The 20,090-nt window shown below is 42.9% G+C and overlaps 1 protein-coding gene across 2 annotated transcripts in view; it reads left to right on the forward strand.

The window, feature by feature from the left end:
* The window catches only part of DHX9 (DExH-box helicase 9), a 45,836-nt gene extending 26,555 nt beyond the window's left edge, over positions 1-19,281 (forward strand). For both annotated transcript variants that reach the window (XM_088447203.1, XM_088447204.1), the window contains 17 exons: positions 175-366; positions 448-589; positions 694-776; positions 874-1,030; positions 2,203-2,303; positions 2,776-2,989; positions 8,663-8,757; positions 8,997-9,070; positions 9,280-9,432; positions 9,581-9,741; positions 10,402-10,513; positions 10,592-10,753; positions 10,851-10,978; positions 11,089-11,318; positions 11,928-12,043; positions 12,596-12,796; positions 18,727-19,281. In XM_088447203.1, coding sequence (XP_088303329.1) covers positions 175-366; positions 448-589; positions 694-776; positions 874-1,030; positions 2,203-2,303; positions 2,776-2,989; positions 8,663-8,757; positions 8,997-9,070; positions 9,280-9,432; positions 9,581-9,741; positions 10,402-10,513; positions 10,592-10,753; positions 10,851-10,978; positions 11,089-11,318; positions 11,928-12,043; positions 12,596-12,796; positions 18,727-19,078 — 2,673 coding nt within the window. In that variant the 3' untranslated portion in view covers positions 19,079-19,281. The remainder of the gene's footprint in view (positions 1-174; positions 367-447; positions 590-693; positions 777-873; positions 1,031-2,202; positions 2,304-2,775; positions 2,990-8,662; positions 8,758-8,996; positions 9,071-9,279; positions 9,433-9,580; positions 9,742-10,401; positions 10,514-10,591; positions 10,754-10,850; positions 10,979-11,088; positions 11,319-11,927; positions 12,044-12,595; positions 12,797-18,726) is intronic.
* The last annotated feature ends 809 nt before the right edge of the window (positions 19,282-20,090 follow it).

The following is a 20,090-nucleotide window of genomic DNA, read 5'->3' on the forward strand; positions in this document are numbered from 1 at the left end:
TATAGCATGTACTAAGGTGGCATGGTTTAGACTGACCGGAAAACAAATAAAAAAAAAAAAAAATACTATTCGCTTGGAAATGTAAAAGTTGTATTAGTTAGCATACTAGTGTGTCGTGCAACTTTTATTTATATTATTTTTAGTTTAGTACTTGGATTATTTATAACTTTGCAGACTTTGAGGGAACGGGAGTCTTTGCCAGTCAAGAAGTTTGAGGCTGAAATCATGGACGCTATACACAACAACGCAGTGGTAATCATTCGAGGCGCTACTGGATGTGGTAAAACCACTCAGGTCCCACAGTACATTCTGGACGAGTATATCAGGAATGACCGAGCAGCTCAGTGTAACATTGTGGTGACTCAGGTACAGATCTTTATCTTCATTCTGAACGATTTCAAAACTAAACCTTTAATATTGTCATAACACTGGCAATCATGTGTTCAGCCGCGAAGGATCAGCGCAGTGTCTGTGGCTGAGCGCGTCGCCTTTGAGAGGGCAGAAGATGTTGGGAAAAGCTGTGGTTACAGTGTGCGTTTTGAATCTATACTCCCTCGTCCTCATGCTAGCGTTATGTTCTGCACTGTCGGTAAGTAACTCTTTAGGGGAAGCATCACTTTTTTTTTTTTTTCCATTTAAAAATGAACAGCTCCTATGTTGATGAATCGTTTTGATTGAATGTTTATGTGATAGGTGTGCTCCTGAGGAAGCTTGAGTCTGGGATCAGAGGAATCAGTCATGTCATTGTAGATGAAATCCATGAGCGTGACATTAACGTGAGTTGGTGCCTGATTTAATTTGGGGGCTACAATGTACTTGCTGATTATTCTTCTTTTGTTTATTCTCCATTATTATTCTTCTCCCCCTCCCCAGACTGACTTCTTGCTGGTGGTACTGCGTGATGTGATTCAAGCTTTCCCAGACATTAGAGTGATCCTTATGTCTGCCACCATAGACACCAGCATGTTCTGTGAATACTTCTTCAACTGTCCCATCATTGAGGTGTATGGCCGAACATTTCCCGTGCAAGGTGTGGATCTTGTACATATTATAGCTGTTGTTATGTTTTGTTACGGTACCAGTTTAAGTGCCTTAAGCTATTAAAATTATTTTGCTTTTAATGACATGTAATGCAAAATGGGTTACAACTCCACGCAGCTGTTCTATTGGGTAGCAAACCAAAAAGGAAAAAAACGCTAATGTTAAGAGTGCTGCGGATATAAAACCAATAGAGATGCAATTGTACCCGTATAATCACAAAATATGTAATTTATTATGTATTATACACAGATATACAGTACTGTGCAAAAGTTTTAGGCAGGTGTGGAAAAAATACTGCAAAGTAAGAATACTTATTTAATTTTTTATCAATTACAAAAAATGCAAAGTGAATGAACAGAAAAGAAATCTAAATTAAATCAATATTTGGTGTGACCACCCTTTACCTTCAAACTGCATCAATTCTTCTAGGTACACTTGAGTGCACATTACAAACCATGGAGGGACAACACCCCCAAGGATCAACTAATGCGTCTCAAAAGAAACTAGCCAATAATCTGCCTTTTTGAGCCAATCTGGTGAAATGCTGAATAATGTTTCAGAATAGGACTAGTTTTTCTCTTTTCTTACTGAGATTAAGGGCCATATCCAATTAGCCGCGGCTAATTAGCTCGCTCAGGGCTATCCAATTACCAATTAGCCCCGTAGTCGGCCTGACAACGGCACTCCTCGGGGGTTTTTCTTCGGGACGTGTCCCGAAAAGTCCACGATAAGTGACGTTTTTTTTTCGCCCAAAAAAAGGCGAGAACACATAGGTCTGCGAGCTTATTGCGGCTCCTATGTGTTGACGGGCGAACTATCCTATTAATTCGTCGAAAATGTGGAATTCTCTTAGAAAAATACCCATTTTTCGACGATCACAGGGATCAATTAGCGCCTGAACAGAGTTCGGGGCGAATTGGATATGGCCCTAAGAGGTTTTAGAAGTGGATATGTAGCCCATAGCAACCAATCAGATTCTAGCTATTCTCTTCTAGAAGGTACTAGTTAAATGTTAAGTAGAAACTGGTTGCTAGAGGACCGCCCAATGCGTCCCCTGCAGTGTATTCAGCTGCCAATCCTCGCTTTAAACCATTTAAAGCCCTACAAGGGCCTATGTGGTCTTTATAGTAACTTTTTCTAAATTCTTCTCTCCACTGGCAGACTATTACCTTGAAGACTGCATTCAGATGACTCAATTCATCCCTCCTCCAAGAGATAAAAAAAGGAAAGACAAAGATGAAGAGGGAGGAGATGATGATGAGGTGTGTGGTTATTTAGGTTTAATGTAGGTGCTGCTAATTCGTGAAGATTTATTTTTATTTTTTTAATGGTAACGATACATTTCTAACTGATGTCAACTCATTACATTAAACCTGCAAGTCGCCTGTTATGGCAGGTTGCCATCTCTGTACAATGGTCACTACTCCCAAATGACGACTATGGTGTTTACTATTTGCAGATCATTACTTGGTCTTCCAAAGCAGTGCAAGCGTTCCCCACCTCAGTCCCTCTGCAAGTCTGCTCTGGTAGTTGTAAATGGGCACAGGCTTTCCTAGTGCACCTTCCACACAGTGTATTGTAGATAAGGTGAAAAGTATTTTTATGGTGTAATGATTAAGGAAAGCTAAAAAGTCTAATAAAATGACCCATCCAGTCGTCGTCATGCTGTCTAACTCTATCTGAAAACTTGCACTACATATTAATCACATGTTAACCTTTTGCATATGTCTGCAGACTAATTGTAATCTCATATGTACTGATGATTACGGCCCAGAGACTAAGCGCTCAATGTCGCAGCTGAGTGAGAAAGAGACTCCCATCGAACTCATAGAAGCACTCTTAAAATATATTGAAACACTGAACTCGCCTGGAGCCGTGCTGGTGTTTTTACCTGGCTGGAACCTCATTTACACCATGCAGAAGCATCTTGAGATGAACCCTCATTTTGGTAATTGTATTAATTTTCTTGTCCTACGCATCCATCCACTGGGCTTGCACATTCAAAACTTCCATTTTAGAGGAACATTATGATGAAAAATATATTTTTAAAAAGTATTATTCCAGGTCTTTGCTGTCTGCTCTAACCTACATTATTGAATAGGTTTCCATAATTTGGCCATTAAGAGCATTGTTCCATTGAAGTCTGTTGATGTTGAAGGGACTTTTTGTACTTGCTTTAAATCTTTTTTTCTTGATGTGCATTACGGAGGCAGGTAGTGGAACCAAACCATATAAAACCATCACATGTGGTGGCTAGCATCTCCCAAATGATTTATAGAAAATAATTTAATTTATATACAACAATCCCCTTTTTCTCTGGTGGATTATGGGAAAAGGACTTACTGCAAATTCAAAAATGCTAATTTTCTCCATTGGGCATGCTTGAGTCATGGCGACTTTCCATAGTAGTCACTAAGGGAGGGAATGTTTTGACATTGCCATGCACAATACATTCTGCCCAAAGCAATTATCTTTGGACTCAAAACCTTGTAGAGCTTTGTGAATGTGTCCACTGAAGACGTGGTGGCTTTCTGCCACAGCTGCTTTGCCGAGGCCCCACTGCACGCCAACCTTAAGGCACTGACTTCTTTACCTACTACAACGTATTCCTTACAAATCGGAGAGATGGTTGCAGCCCAACATTTCTTTTGAGCATTATAGAGGACTAGGAGGATAATTTGTCTTTTGCAGTCCTATCCAGATCCAATGGTAGTTGGTTGGGGGCAAACTGGGAATATATTCTCCCCTGTATCTGGAGAGGAAGTCATGGCCCTTATCCAGTCCTCCCCCCCCCCCCCCCCCTTCCACCTCCCCCCTTGACCCTATCCCTTCACGTCTCCTCCACTACCTCTCTCCCTGTGCCTGTTCCCATCTTGCCCACCTCCTCAATCTTTCCCTCTCATCTGGCACTGTCCCTTCTGCATTCAAACATGCCCTTGTCTCCCCCATTCTTAAAAAACCTACTCTTGATCCTAACACTCTTGCCAACTACCGACCCATCTCTCTCCTCCTTTTGCATCCAAACTCCTTGAGCGTATTGTTTACAACCGCCTTACCAGCTTTCTTTCCTCCCATTCCCTCCTTGACCCTTTTCAGTCTGGCTCCGTTCTCTCCACTCCACAGAAACTGCCCTCACTAAAGTCAGCAACGACCTCCTTGCTGCCAAATCCAAAGGCCGCTACTCTCTACTCATTCTCCTTGACCTGTCTGCTGCTTTTGACACTGTGGACCACCCTCTCCTGCTGCAAATCCTTCACTCCCTTGGTCTACGTGACACTGCCGTCTCTTGGCTATCCTCCTACCTTTCTGATCGATCCTTCTCTGTCTCCTCTCGTGGCCTATCTTCCCCCCCACATCCTCTCACAGTAGGTGTTCCCCAAGATTCTGTTCTTGGACCACTCCTTTTCTCCCTCTATACATACTCTCTAGGTGAACTCATCAACTCTTTTGACCTTCATTATCTCTATGCTGACGACACTCAGATCTACCTTTCCTCCCCTGACATCTCTCCCTCTCTCCTCACTCGTATCTCCAACTGTCTTTCTGCTATATCTTCCTGGATGTCCCAGCGATTTATTAAACTTAATATGTCTTAAGACTGAGATGATCCTCTTCTCACCCTCCCACATAACCTCACCTCCCACTATTTCTTTATCAATTGACGGCACAACTATCTCCTCCGGCCCCAAAGTTCGCTGTCTTGGAGTTATCCTGGACTCCTCCCTCTCCTTTAAACTACATATCCAGAACCTCTCACAGTCCTGTCATTTCCATCTTAAAAATATTTCCAGGATCAGACCCTTTCTCACCCAGGATGCTACTAAGACGTTAATACACTCACTGGTCATCTCAAGATTGGATTACTGTAACCTCCTATCTGGCCTCCCCAAATCCCATCTCGCTCCTCTCCAGTCTATCCTTAATGCTGCTGCATGGCTTATCTTCCTCTCCAAACGCTCTACATCTGCCTCCCCTCTCCTACAAGCCCTCCACTGGCTCCCCTTCCCCTTCAGAGCCCAATTCAAGGTTCTCACACTCACTTACAAAGCCCTCACACACTCCTCTTCCATTTACATCTCTGACCTCATCTCCCTTCACTTTCCTGTCCGCCCTCTTCGTTCAACAAATGCACACCTCCTCTCATGCCCACTGATTACTTCCTCCCACTCCCGCCTCCAAGACTTTGCCTGTGCCGCTCCCCACCTCTGGAACTCTCTCCCTCTCCCCATCAGACTCTCCACCTCTCTACAATCCTTCAAAGGGGCTCTCAAGACCCACTACTTCATCAATGCTTTCCAGCTCTCATCCTAACTTGCTACTACATGCTCCTTCCTCCCTGTCTTCCCCATCTGTATCATGCCCATCTGTCTGCCCCTCCCCTGTAAGCTCTTGCGAGCAGGGCCCTCTACCCTCTTGTGCTTCTCCTTACTATATGCTCATCTACTTCTTACTCACCACTAGGACACCTAAGACTTGGTGCCGATGCTTTGCTGCTTATGTGGGTGCTATGGCCACCTATGTATCAATGTATATTATCCATGTCCTTGTCCTTCATTGTATTGTATTTTACTGTAAGTCACTTTTTGGTTTTGTACCTTGTAAGGAGCTGCGGAACACTTGTGGCGCCATATAAATAACGATAATAATAATATAGTAGGGTAGTAAAGTTAACCCAATTTGGGACAATGCCTGACAATTTGCAAATATTGCAATCTTGTTTCAATTAACATTGTTGGTGTTACAAAATATTCACAAGCTATCAAACGGCATATTTGTCTCTGTACAGGGTGTTTCACTCGCTATTGGCCCCAAAGCTTTTTTTTATAACTTTCAAAGTAATTGACTTAATTTAGTGAAATGTGACATGGACATGCCTTGGTCTATGAGAAACATGAGGAAGTCATAGCAAGTGCTGAAAGTGTTCACCAGTTCACGCATGTGCGAAGTGAAGGCCAGCTGTTCACCACCCTAGTCAGCAGCACAGTCCAAAATTCAGATAGGGAAGCCACACCAACTGCCAGCGCTGATGCCAAGTGGGGTAGTTCCCCTGTTTGACTTTTGGACTGCGCTGCAGCCCCACATTTGGAACGTAAATTACTTTAATAGGTATAGGAAAAACTTGTGGTCAATAGCAAGTGAAACACTCTGTATGATAAACACTGAATGCAGTTCAAGGGAAAATTTATGTGCAATATGTGTCCTGTTCACCAACACAGAACACAGTGATACACACTGTAACTAGTGGTCACTCTAGCTCTGGCGGCAGGCAGGGCGCCGGAGCCCGAAAAGGGGGCGTGTCTATAAGACACGCCACCTTTTCCGCCACTTTTGGGACGTTCCCGGCACTTACGGACACTGCGGGCAGCCCCCAAGCGCTGCTGACAGGGAGAATAGATGCCGGGCGCATGCGCCCAGCATCTATACACCGGCAGTGACCGGGTCACAGCACATTTCCCCTCTCTCGGGACACTGCGATCCACAGGTGAAGAGGGCAGGGCGCAGCGGCCCGCTAAAACAGCTTAGCGGGAACGCTAGTAACAATAACGAATAGCATCTACAATGGTCCTTCTTTAGTTGGAGCATTCATTTATACAATTTACCAAATAATGGAATGATGCAATCTTATCATAATGAGAGGTTCTTAAGAGCCGTATACCTGGGAAAGGGCAACAAGTCAACCCCTAACTTGACCACATATAAATACTGTGATTCAATATCTTATGTCTGTGTTACCAGACATATTGTTTATGGATGCACGCTGCTTCCAACACTAAACTTAATTAAGCTGTCTGTCAGATGTTTTACACTGAAGCGTAATAAACCCTAAATAATTAACTGAGGCTAGACAATACTTTCGTTTTATGTGCTTATGGGGCATTAGTAAATAACTGTTTTTACGGATTTAGCAGCCAAAACTTAATTATTCCTAAACTAGCACACGGGCAAGGTCATGCTTTAACTAGCTAAAGTAACACACTGAGGTTACATGATTATTAATGCTATGTATTGGACAATGTACAGCTCACTTTTTAAAACTTTATTTTGCTGGTTTTAAATTGACAGCCCCATGGTATATTAAGGATAGTACTAAAAGTTAAGTTTGTGATTGATGTAAAGTTAGAGTGCATTCCCCATATGGCCACATCTTTCTATACAGATCCAGATCATGCGAGTCTAAAGGGATTAAATCATCTTGTACCCCAGAAATTCATTCTAGACTTGTTTACAAATACTATATACTGATTTTAAGTGAGATTTTTGTACTACCTTTGATAGAAATGAGAGATTTATATGCAAGACAGTCTATTCTTCATGAGGAATAATAGAAGAGGATTTACAAAATTCCATTTGACTCTATAGGATTATACATTATATCACTATGCTTGTCTCTGTAATGGAGAAAAACACTTGAGATTCATAAGTTGCTCCTAAGCCCGTGTGTGTTTGTGTAGTGCTGTATGTAAACTACAATACATCTAAGTAAACCAATTTTAAACTTCTGTTTTCTTTGAAGTTTAAAAACTGTCATTAAGTAGACAAGTCAGGGGGAACAAAAACCAAGTTATTAAATAAACACACTTAGTAGTATCACACTTAAGTATTGGGATACTTCAAGAGCATTACAAAAGTGACTTATCTAGTAATAAAATTGGCTGAACGACCCTTTTCTTATAGTAAAGTTACATTTGGGTGGGAATGTCGATCAGAGGATTATGTACCAGTGTGCTGTAAGGGTTAGCTAGACAAAAAAAATGAATTGAATGACATTCTTGTCAGCCAAGCGGCACTTCAGACCTCCACTACTGTAGATGGATCCCATTTCTGTGGGGTAACATCATTACCCCAGCACCGACTGAATCTCTATACGATGTGGGGAAATTTACGCACTTAATTTTAAATTTGTACAATTTCAGAAACTTCTCCACCTCTATATCCACTTCCCTATCAGTAACCCCAGGGAGTCCCCTAGATTAGGAGTGAAAAGCTCAAAAAAAAAAAAAAAAAAGCATGTAACCTGTGCGGTCCTAAGCAGAACTGGGCAGAAGTGCCCAAACTCCTTGGGTAGTTAGTTTATAGTGGAGTTCCTGGTTTGGAATGGATATATAAAGGAAGGCGTTTCTGGATTTGCTCCGATTTAAGTTAAGTGTTTAACTTCTGGACAAGACTCTGTACCCCAAGGTTGTAGGATACCTTAATAGAGTCGAAACAAAACAGAAATAATAAGTGAAACGGAATTTCAATGCAAATTATAGCCTACTGAGGAAAACTGCTGACTGTTGTACTATTACATTTAAAAAAACAACTACTGTAATCTGCTTAAAGCAATGACTATACCAGAGGTTCCTAAAGTCCGCCATTACAGTCCACGTTTTAGGGATATCCAAGCTTGAGTCCAGATTGTTAAATCAAATGGATTGAGGAACTAATGAAGTCACCTGTGCTCAAGCATGGGTAGCCCTAAAACGTGGACAGTAATGGCGGACTTTGGGAACCTCTGTACTATACATATTACTGTTTACACAACAGACAAGTGCAACACGTGAATTTATAAAGTACATCTCTTTACAAATCCAAACATAAGGGGTTGTTTTTATTTTTTTCCCTCTGTCTGATTTTTTAGGCAGCCACAGTTATCGAATTTTGCCACTTCATTCCCAAATACCACGAGAGGAGCAAAGAAAGGTGTTTGATCCAGCTCCTGATGGGGTAATCAAGGTAACAATTACATTTTTATTATATTATTAATGAAAGTAGTTGGTTCTGATAGAACAGCAGCGTTCAGTGTTTGTCAGGCTGTATAACTTGTTATGGAATCTGCTACATAAGAGCAAATGACTGCATGCACAGACTGTAACCATGAAAGCACCTGCTGCTGATAACTGGACATTGTTGATGGCACAAATAGGGCTTTAACCTGTGGTGTGGGCTAATTTTTATTTTCCCCTCCCCCTCAGGTTATTCTATCCACCAATATTGCTGAAACCAGTATCACTATAAACGATGTTGTTTATGTCATAGATTCCTGCAAGTAAGTCATTGACTTTTATGTTGATACCCATATCGCTCTGCGTATTGTCCATGTTTTATCATGTTTAGTATATGGAAAAATATACCACATTTATAGTCTCGATATATCAGTGTACATGTTCACTAGAGCATTTTCTGCACAAGTTACTCATTACATGTTTGTTACTTGTGTTAAATCAGCAATTTTGAACATTTGTTGTATAATAACAGGCAGAAAGTGAAACTGTTTACATCGCACAACAACATGACCAATTATGCCACAGTCTGGGCTTCCAAAACCAATCTGGAGCAGAGGAAAGGAAGAGCAGGGCGCGTGCAGGCCGGCTTCTGTTTCCACTTGTGCAGCAGGGCACGCTATGAGCGGTGAGGCAGTGCATTTGTCCTGTATGATATTGTAGGAGGGTGGCATAAAAGTTGTATATTTTTACTTCCGTGTCCATGGAATTAATGTAATGAATGCAATGATGCGGCAGTGCCCAAATACATCCAATCTGAGTAATGTATTTTCTAGCTTGGAGACTCACCTTACACCAGAAATATTCCGGACTCCCCTGCACGAGGTTTCCCTGAGCATTAAACTTCTACGACTAGGAGGCATTGGTCAGTTCCTGTCAAAGGCTATAGAGCCTCCTCCACTGGATGCTGTGATAGAAGCGGAACACACACTAAGGGGTATGTTGTATTAAGTATCATAGTTTATCATTCAGGGCATTAATAGTAATGTAACAAGAACTACATGCTTGTCAGTTTAGGGGATGACCCCTAGGAAGTGGAGACAGTTGTTTTCACTTGAATCTAGCGTATGGGGGGACTGGAGGGCTTAATTGGGAAAGTGACCTCTATTGGAAGAGTCTACTGGCTCTTGAATGGTGTTCTTTATTAGAAGCAGTATTGTATATTATCTGGCCATCATTGCTTCGTTTGTTCCGTTGCTTTCCCTAATTGCCCTTTCAAGAATATCAACTCACCCTCATGTTGTTGGGGCATTTACAAATGGTTTCTATACTTTTTATTTGAAGGCTATTTATGCCCAGGGCCACAACTAAGGTAGGGGGCGCTGTTTGGGCCTGTCAATTTTCTGTTTATTATCACTCTCACTTGTAGCATCCTCTTCTTTTATCACCAGCAGCTCCTGGCCCTTCCCCCCCCATGAGGCCATGGCCCTTTTTTGGGTGCATGTCCTATGTCCCTATTTGAAAATATGGGGGAGGGGGGCGCACCAATGCTCTTTCTGGCACTGGGCACCAAATAGTCTAGTTACGGCACTATGCCAGCATGTGAGGTGTTACTACAAAATACAAATAGTTTGTTATACGGCAATCTCATTATTAGAGCTGGATGCACTGGACTCCAATGATGAGCTGACTCCTCTAGGAAGAATTCTGGCAAAACTGCCCATAGAGCCGCGACTGGGAAAGATGATGATCATGGGCTGTATATTCTAGTGAGTACATGAAAAGTCTGCGTACAATGAAATCATTTTGTTTCCGAAGTGCAGAATGAAATAGTTGTCTTGTTTCAGTGTCGGTGATGCCGTTTGCACGATATCTGCAGCCACTTGTTTCCCAGAGCCCTTCATCAGCGAAGGCCGGAGATTGGGATACGTGCACAGAAACTTCTCTGGCAACAGATTTTCTGATCACGTGGCGCTGTTATCGGTGTTTCAGGCCTGGGACGATGCAAGGTATTCTCATCATGTGTATAATTAGTGAGAAAAGCTCGATATGGAGCCTGTGCCATCAACAACTTTCTCTTTAATTTTTTTTTTTTTCTTTCTTTAGAATGGGAGGCGAAGATGCAGAAACTAGGTTTTGTGAGCACAAGCGTCTCAACATGCCGACTCTGCGTATGACGTGGGAAGCAAAAGTACAGCTCAAAGACATCTTGGTAAACGCTGGGTTCCCTGAAGGTAAGGGTCTGAGAATTTTGCTTGACACACAGTATTACTATTTGCATTATTAATACTCTGCACCTATATCAAGAGATTTGTCATATTTTTTATGTTTCTTGCACCAACAGAATGTTTAATGAATCAAGTTTTCAACAACACTGGTCCAGATAATAACCTGGATGTGGTGATTTCACTGTTGGCATTTGGCGTTTACCCCAACGTTTGCTACCACAAGGAAAAACGAAAAATCCTCACCACGGAGGGTAGAAATGCGCTAATCCACAAATCATCTGTCAATTGTCCCTTCAGTAGCCAAGACATGAAGTATCCATCCCCATTCTTTGTCTTCAGTGAAAAGGTAAATTGGCTAGCAATAAGCTATATGGCCATACAACCTCAGAGCAGTGTACAGATGTGTCTAGTTGACAATTTATACCAATGCCAGTGTATTTTAAACACGCTTGCTCCTATTTGCATCTTGTATTGGTTTGAAATGGGAAGGGACTGGATGGACCATGTCTAAAGCTACAGATATGTTGACTGTTACTTTTGTCTGGTAAAGTTTTGGAAGGACCTCCTTGCCTTTTTCTTATTGACCAATCTTGGTCAATACATACTGATTACCAAAAGATTTGGAGGAAAGTGTAACCAAATACTCCAGTCTTGTATTTTTTTTTTAATTATTATTCTCCCTAAAACTGCTTTTCAGTGTTATATCAATAGGTATGTAGTGTGTCACAGGTATGTAGTGTGTCAGTCTAGTGCTTAACTGCTAGACAGACATGTAAGGAGAGTATATTGTATATGATATTTTTACATTGCAAGTGATATATGTGGAAGATTAATTTTCTGATGTGACCTGTGAAATTAAGCAAAATAATACATTGTGGGATGGAGATAGAGATATATTTAATTTTTTTTTTTTTTTAATGTACTTGTTTTGTTAAATCATATTCTTAATTTTCAGATCCGTACCAGGGCAATCTCTGCTAAAGGTATGACCATGGTGAGTCCTTTGCAGCTGCTACTATTCGCCTCCAAGAAAGTCATGTCGGATGGAGAGATGATACTTCTGGATGATTGGTATGTGTATTTACGTGTAAATTATGTGCTGTTTGGTATAGACTTGAGCATATTATTCAGGCCAGCTGTCCTGGCTTTAACAGTAATCTTTCGTACACTAAAGCTGAGCAATCCAGCAACAGCTGTCCTGCATTCTTCAGAGTTGTTACTGGAGTGTTGTCAATTCTGCGGAATGCCAAAGTGTGTGGTTATGTATACATGTGTGCACACATGCGTGTATGTATTGTGTATATGTACACATTCCAGCATATTTAATAAGTGTAGTTACAGCAATTTGTAGACTGAAGAAAGTCATCTATATTAAACATGTATTGGGGCTAGCACTCGGGGGAAGTTTTTTGGCGTCACAATGTGTTTGTTGGGATATAACGGCACAAGGGGACACTTGCTACATTAAACTGCTTGGTTCATACAAATATTTAAAAAAATAAAAAAGAGCTCTGTGAATAGTTATTGGCAGTGTCTATGGAAATCAATGGACTACAATTTTAGTTTGGACTGTGCTGCACTTACGCACTGAATGGATTCTCACAACTGTGATCTGTTCTGCAGGATTAAATTGCTGATGCCTCATGAGGATGCCGCCTGCATTACTGCATTGAGATCTGCAATGGAAGCGCTAGTCGTAGAAGTCACTAAAGAACCAGAGATTTTAACTGAAGTGGGTCCTGTGAATGAGAAGATGCTGAACATGATTCGTCTGATATCCAAACCATCCACAGCTGGAATTAATCTTATGATGGGAAATTCCAGGTAAGAGGATATTCTCATCGGACATTATTTATGAAGAATTTTTGTTCATAATGCTAATTCTCAAAATCAAGAACCTGGAGCACATAGCAGTTACACACTATATGTAATTCTAGGTATTGAGTTGTAAAAAAAGAAGAAAAAAAAAAAAGCTCAGAAGGCGAGAGCTTTTCATATTCTGCTGAGGCTCTTCTGTCCATGCATGTAGTCAGTTTAATTTGGCATCCACTGGTCTACACACAGCAGTTGTCCTTCTGAAAGGATATTGTAGAAAGGAGAGGCTGGTGTTTTCTGAGTTGTCAGAAGAAAAAAATATGCACGCATGTTAAGGTAAATAAGAGTTATGCGTAAAACCACGTATTTATAGTGTGTCAGTGTCACTGTCCCAAAAACTGGAAATTAGGCTTCAAGAAGGTGTGCAGTGCCTTTTTATAGTGGTGTTGAGGCTAGAAGCCTTTTATTTACAAGAGCAGTCCCACTGCCGGCTGTCTAGAAATTAATTTTATTTTAATCCCATAATGCAGTTTCCCCAAACTCTGCCATTTTACAGTGCGTGTTTTAAGAATATCCATGCTTGTGCACAGATGGCTTAATTAGTACCTCAGTCAATTTGATTTAACCATCTGCACTCAAGCATGGATATCCTTAAAACATGGCCTGTAATGGCAGAGTTTGGGAAACTGTTACATCACTACCTTAAATCTGACCTATTTACATGTTTTATATTCACAAATTTACTTGCTAACCTTTTACTATCCTAATCTATTGCCACCACACTTAACTGTATATCATTCTATCGTAAAAAAAAAAAATTGCAAGGTTAATATGGTAAACAACGAAATTACTGTAACACTGAACTTCAGTAAAAATGTAGCAATTATATGCACCAAAGGGGGGGATGAATGGGATGTAGTTAAGTCACAATGCTAGCTAGGGATTTATGACAGGCGTGGAGATACCGACGCCTGTCATAATCCCGACGCCGAAATCCAGGACGACGCAGGACCGAACGAGGTAAGTCCGGGTGCCCGTCCTCTTAGTGGGAGGATGGGAGGGATAAAAAAAAAAATCAGATTTTTTATGCAACACTGATGCAGAGTAATCCTTACACAGTAAACTTTTCTCCCAGGATGCACTTGGGTCTCCCTCTATACCCCGCCCCTGGGCCAGAGGCACCTCAGTTTTGTTGGGTGCCCAGCTGAAGTCTGGTCACTGGTACTAATTATTTTTAAACTAGTTTTGTTTTCAAGTGCGGACCGTCCAGGGGTCTCGGACTTCGTCCTTCCGGACCTATCAGACCCCAGGTAAGGTTAGAACAGTCAACCACAAAGAAAACTACCAAGCCCAAGAAACAGGCTTGGAGTGCGAGATGCCCGGCTGCTAAGCCTGACGACAAGCCCTCAACCTGACGGGGTTGGCCTCCCCCTGGGGGATTCCAGGGTGGGAGGCTGACTTCTTCAGTTCGCCCAATGCTGGTGTCAGACTACCAAGGACACCTGGGTGAGAGAAGTGGTCTCTCAGGGGTATGCCTTCTCCTTCCGCAGAAGGCCTCCCCATCAGTTCTTTTGCCCAGGCCCCATGTCCAACAAGTACGAGGCTTTGGCTATTCAGGAGGCAGTACAGTCCTTGCTTCAGGCAGTGGTCATTGTACCGGTCCCGTTATCCCAGGGGGGTGAAGGGTTATTACTCAGAGTACCTCTGTTCAGGATGGAAACCATACGCTCGATCATACTGGCTATGGAACCCTCCAGGGCCCTCCATTTGAACCCCTGGACTCTGTGGATTGCAAATTGCTTACTGCTAAGACAGATTTTTTTTTTTTCTGGCTATTGAGTCTGCCATTAGTGTCATATTTGGGGGCTCTCTCTGGTCGTTCCCCATTTCTGGTTTTTCACTACAGGACAGTACTTCGGACTCTCCCTGGTTTCCTTCCTAAGGTGGTCTCTAGTTTCCACATTGAGGAAATTGTTGTGCCGGCTTTAATTCCCCAGACCTCTCGGCAGGTGAGGCCTCAATGGATGTGGTGTGTGCCCTCAGGATTTATGTGGACCGTACCGGACTCCTTGTTTGTCCTTTATGGTTTCCACAAGAAGGGTTGGCCAGCCAGTAAACAAACTTTGGCTAGATGGCTTCGCATGACTATCTGAGGCTTACACTCATGAGAGCCTTCCAGTGCCGCCCTCTGTTACTGCTCATTCTACTTGGTCTGTGGGTCCTTCGTGGGCAGCTCGCCGTGGCGCTTTGGCTGTTCAGCTTGTAAGGCGGCCACGTGGTCTTCTGTCCAGACTTTTTTGAGGTATTATGCTTTTGATACCTTTGCCTCCCAGGCTGCTTTTTTCAGGCGGCGGATTCTCTTCTCTGCACAGGAGCATCCCCACCCTTGAAGGTACTGCTTTGGGACATCCCCAAGGTCACCCTATGGACCCTGAAGTAGAAAATGAGAGATGGTAAGAACTTACACTTTATTTCTCTTTCTACGAAGTCCATAGGGTCCACAGGGCACCCACCCTGACACACCTGTGCTTCAGATAGGGACTTCGCTGTGGTCGAATGTGTGATTCTTGTGTGTACCAGACTTTCTTCTCTCTTTCTTTTTTTTTTTTTTTTTTTTTTTTATCCTCCGGCCTTTGGCTTGCTAAGAGGGATGGGGTATAGAGGGAGACCCAAGTGCATCCTTTGAGAAAAATTTACTGCGTAAGGTGTCTGGATGACTCTGCATCACCTATACCCCACCAAGGTCACCCTGTGGACCCTATGAACTTCGTAGAAAGAGCGATAACAAAGGTAAGTTCTTACCATCTCATTTTTTGCTGGCAGGGCTGGATTTGGGCCTCCACTTTGCTTCACTAAAGGTGCAGGTTTCAGCTCTTTCGGTCCTCTTTCTGAGGCAGATTGCGTTGTTGCCTGATGATTGGAAGCTTTTTCAGGGTGTATACCACATACAACCCCTGTTTGTACCATGGGTAGCTCCTTGGAATTTATCCTTGGTTCTTAGGGCCCTTCAGTCTTTGCCTTTTGAGCACTTGGATACTGTAGACATTTGTTGGCTTACCTGGAAGACTGTCTTCCGCCTTGCCGTAGCCTCTGCTCAACGGGTGTCTACTTGAGCGCATTGTTTTGTTGCTCTCAGTTTCTAATCTTTCACCAGGACAGAGCTGTCCTTCGAACACGACTAGGCTACCTTCCTAAGGTTGTTTCTAGGTTCCACATCAGTCAAGAGATTGTGGTTCCTTCTTTCCAGGTTCCGGATTCCTCACCGGAGGAGGCATCTTTGGATTTCGTGCGAGCTCTCCGGAATTACGTGGACAGGACAAAGGACTTGCATAGGAGAGATTCTCTTTGTCCTGTATGTTTTTTGTTAATGGGGCTGGCTGGCTACTAAGCAGTTGCTGTTCAGATGGATCAGTTTGACAATTCGCCACACTTATGCAGCGGCTGATATTCCAGCAGCGGCTGTGGTGAGGACTCATTCAACCCGGTCGGTGGGAACTTTGTGGGCAGTGCGAAGTGGTGCTTCTGTGGAGCAGCTGTGTAAAGCTGCCATGTGGTCCTATGCCAATATGTTTCTAAAGTTCTATTCTTTTGACACCTTCGCCTTCCCTGGTGCGGCTTTTGGGCGAATCGTTTTCAGCGCAGCCCAGGAGCGTCCCCTCCCTTAGGGGAATAAGTTTGGGACATCCCAGTGTAAAGCCTGTGTTTCCTATGGAGGAGGAAGAAAAGGAGATTTATGTGCTTACCTGTTAAATCATTTTCTTCGATTCCATAGGGGACACAGGGCACCCACCCTGCCGGGACTTTGCTCTGCTTCCAGTTCTCCTGTTCACATTTCTTTTGTGTATAGACAGGAGTGCGTGCCGGTCTTCCTTCTCCTCCTTCTCGACCCTTGCTTTAGGCTTGTTAACTAAACTGTGGTGCCTGTAGAAGGGGACAAGGTATAGGGGGAGTCTGTGTTGTGCTCAACAAGTTTAACTGTGTGGTGCACAGACTCCAACCCACCATCCTATAACCAGCGTAAAGCTTGTGTCCCCTATGGAATCGAAAAAAAGGATTTAACAGCTAAGCACATATGTCCCATTTTGAAAAAAGGAGATTTAAGGCATGTCTGAAAAAGGGCAAGGGACATTGCAAATCTGATTTTGTCTAATACATTTGGTTTTTACCACTGTTATCCAGATTTTACCAAATAGTGTGAATCCAATGGCTGCAGTATAAGTCACCAGCTCTAGGGGAACGCTGGTGTAGGTGCACTTGCAGCAGGATTTGTCCATCAGAACAGCCGTGCTCAGTGTAGCTTACCAGCTAAAGGTATAGAAAGGGTGTTGCTTGTACTGTAAATGCAGCAAATATCAGTGGCGGGTTCGAGTCCCGGGTATGACAGTATTTTAAAATGTGTGTTAAATAAAGGATGATGTGACTGAAGGTGCTTGGGAAGGTGGCCACATGGAGGGGGAGTTAGTCACAGAGGAGACAGGTATGGCCGGCCAGGTGATGTCGAGGATCAAAGAAGCGGAAGCTACAAGTGAACGTGATTATAAACAGAAAATTGAACAGCACGGCCGAGCAGCACCTCCTGTCCTCTGGTGCCCTGTACCGTGGCGCATGTTGCACCATCCTAATTACGGCCCTGCCAGCGCTCATCCTAATCCATTTCTTTGCTCTTCCTCACTGTGTACCCCATCTGTTTCAGCATGGTCTGTCTGACTCTCCCTTTTAGATTGTAAGCTCTTACGAGCAGGGCCTTTTTCCCTCATGTGCTTCTCTTTTCCCTTACACTATTTTATACTTCCTACAACGGCACCTAACCTTTCGTTGCTGTTGCCCTGTTGCTTATTTGAGTGTTATGATCGCGGATGCAGCAATGTTTGTAAACAATTTCCTTGTCCAGCATTGTTTTGTACTGTAATGGTGCGTACACACGGTCAGATATTCTGGTCAATATAAATGATAATTATATCGTTTCTCGTTCGATCGTTTATATCGACCGAATTATTAGCCGGTTTCAACGGCCAATGCGCGGGCACGGATGGTCGATATCACCCAGGTTAGCCTGTTAATGATCGCGGGTCACTATAGTAAAGTCGTTTGGGGGATGTTGCATGTGCTGGATGTTCAATAACTATCATCTAGCACATGCTGGTCAATCAGACAAATAGGGTGTATAGGCGCTGATTGCGGTGGTACGCCAGATGTTACATGTTGAAGACATAGATCCAGTGGCTACTAGGCTGTCTATCGTCAATAAAAGACAAAGACAGGCTGCCACTTTTCCAGTGTCAGAGGAATTGGATGAGATCCTAACCTCGGCGTGGAAAAAAAGTTCCAATTATCACAGAAACTTTTATTCTATTATCCATTTCCCTCAGAAAGCAGGAAATTATGCGAGACGACTCCTGCATCGGATCCCTGAGTGTTTCTTCTTTCTAAGAAGACTGTACTCCCCGTGCTAGGAGCAGTTTCCCTAAAAGAATCTTCAGACAGCAAGTTAGAAAACACCTTGAACTCTATATATACAGTTGCATGTGGTGTCCCTTCGTCCCGCGCTTGTCAGCTGTTAGGTCAACAAGGCTGTAGAAGCATGGGCTACACAGCTTTCAGAGGGCCTTAAGACTGGGGTCCAAATGGAGGAGCTGATTCAGTTGGCAAAACAAATTGCAGAATCAGCCACTTTCCTTGGGCAAGCTCCAAATCCTCCCAGTTTTAAGTACTGTGTCCCTGCTTTATTTAACATACATTTTCAAGAATGCAGTATTAAAGTTTATTTTGTATGTTAAAGACATTTTAGCTCATCATTTTTACCATATTCAGTAAATAAGATTTATGAAATCATTCAAGAGCATTGCTACATATCTAAATTGATAATTCTATCTAACTTACGAGAAGTATTGTAGTAATAACTATAGTAGTAAATATTCACAAAATGCTTTTTCCACTAGATTTGGAGATGGGCCTCGTCCACCTAAAATGGCCCGCTTTGATAGTGGTTTCCAAGGTAATCGAGGTGGTGGCTTCCGTGGAGGTTCTGGCTCAGGAGGAGGTTATGGAGGTTCTGGCTATCGAGGGTCTAGAGGTGGTGGCTTCAGGGATGGAAATCAAGGAGGTGGCTTCAGAGGAGGCTACAGGGGCAGGAACCAAGGTGGCGGCTTCAGAGGCGGGTATCAAGGTGGCGGCTTCAGAGGCGGAAATCAAGGTGGCGGCTTCAGAGGCGGAAATCAAGGTGGCGGCTTCAGAGGCGGAAATCAAGGTGGCGGTTTTGGAGGAAACTACCAAAGTGGAGGGGGATTCTGAGGACTTTTTTTTTTTTCTTTCCTCCCCTCTTTTTGTTCCACTCTATTTGCATGTTGTTGCTTTGACAACTGGTAAATACATCCTTTGTAAAAATATTGTTTAAGTTCCGTTTATGTATTATTTGATTGTAGGCAATAAACCTAAAAAGTAGGTGTCTTTCTAATAAAACCTGAATTTTATAAAATTGTGACTTTTAGCCTAATTACCAGTTTGTTTGTTTATTTTATAAATCAAGTGTATTTTTGTTTCCATAAACTGTTTTGTTGAAACAAAAAATAAAAAACAATAGAAAACAAACACTAATGCTGCCCATCCATTTAATGATGCAGGGGACGACGGCACGATAACGATGCCGTCTCCCGCAAGGTGAACTGCATGCTCTGAATGTACAGATGTTCAGTGTATGCAGATCAATCATCCCCGAACATGGCAACCTGACGGCGGTCGTCAGGTAGACCGTCATGTTCGGGCGATGATTGATGTTAAAAACGACCAGCGCGCGCATCGCTGGTCGTTTTTAACCTTTTGCTGCCCAATTTGCGGGTGATTACCAAGCGATGGAGCAATAACGACCATCGTTATCGCTCCATCGCTAGGTATAATTGCCTAGTGGATGGGCAGCATAAGAGTAGAAGCTAAATAAAATGAAGTGTCCTGTAATCTATTCAAGCAATGCAGTTTAGCAATCTATACAAAAAACATTATGGAGCAGAAATGCAAAAAGGGCAATTGAGTGCTAAAAACTAGGCTTTAGGAAAGACTGGTCAAACCTGGGGGGACCTGCACATGTAGCTGCTTCCTCAGCCGGTAGAAAAACATACCAGGGTGCCCATATGGTATGAAACTTGTATGCTCCATGGTGGTAGTAACCAGCACTTTCCACTTATTCACATCAGGGGCTGCACTTGCCATGCAAGACCTGGCAATAATAACAAACAAGAGTCGCCAAATCAAATACATATTTGCATGTAACTTTGGAAAAATTGTCCCTCTAATGTAAGTGCAAAGAGAC

Source organism: Taudactylus pleione, unplaced genomic scaffold (assembly GCF_031769625.1).
Source record: "Taudactylus pleione unplaced genomic scaffold, aTauple2 ptg000423l, whole genome shotgun sequence".
Classification (NCBI taxonomy): Eukaryota; Metazoa; Chordata; class Amphibia; order Anura; family Myobatrachidae; genus Taudactylus; species Taudactylus pleione.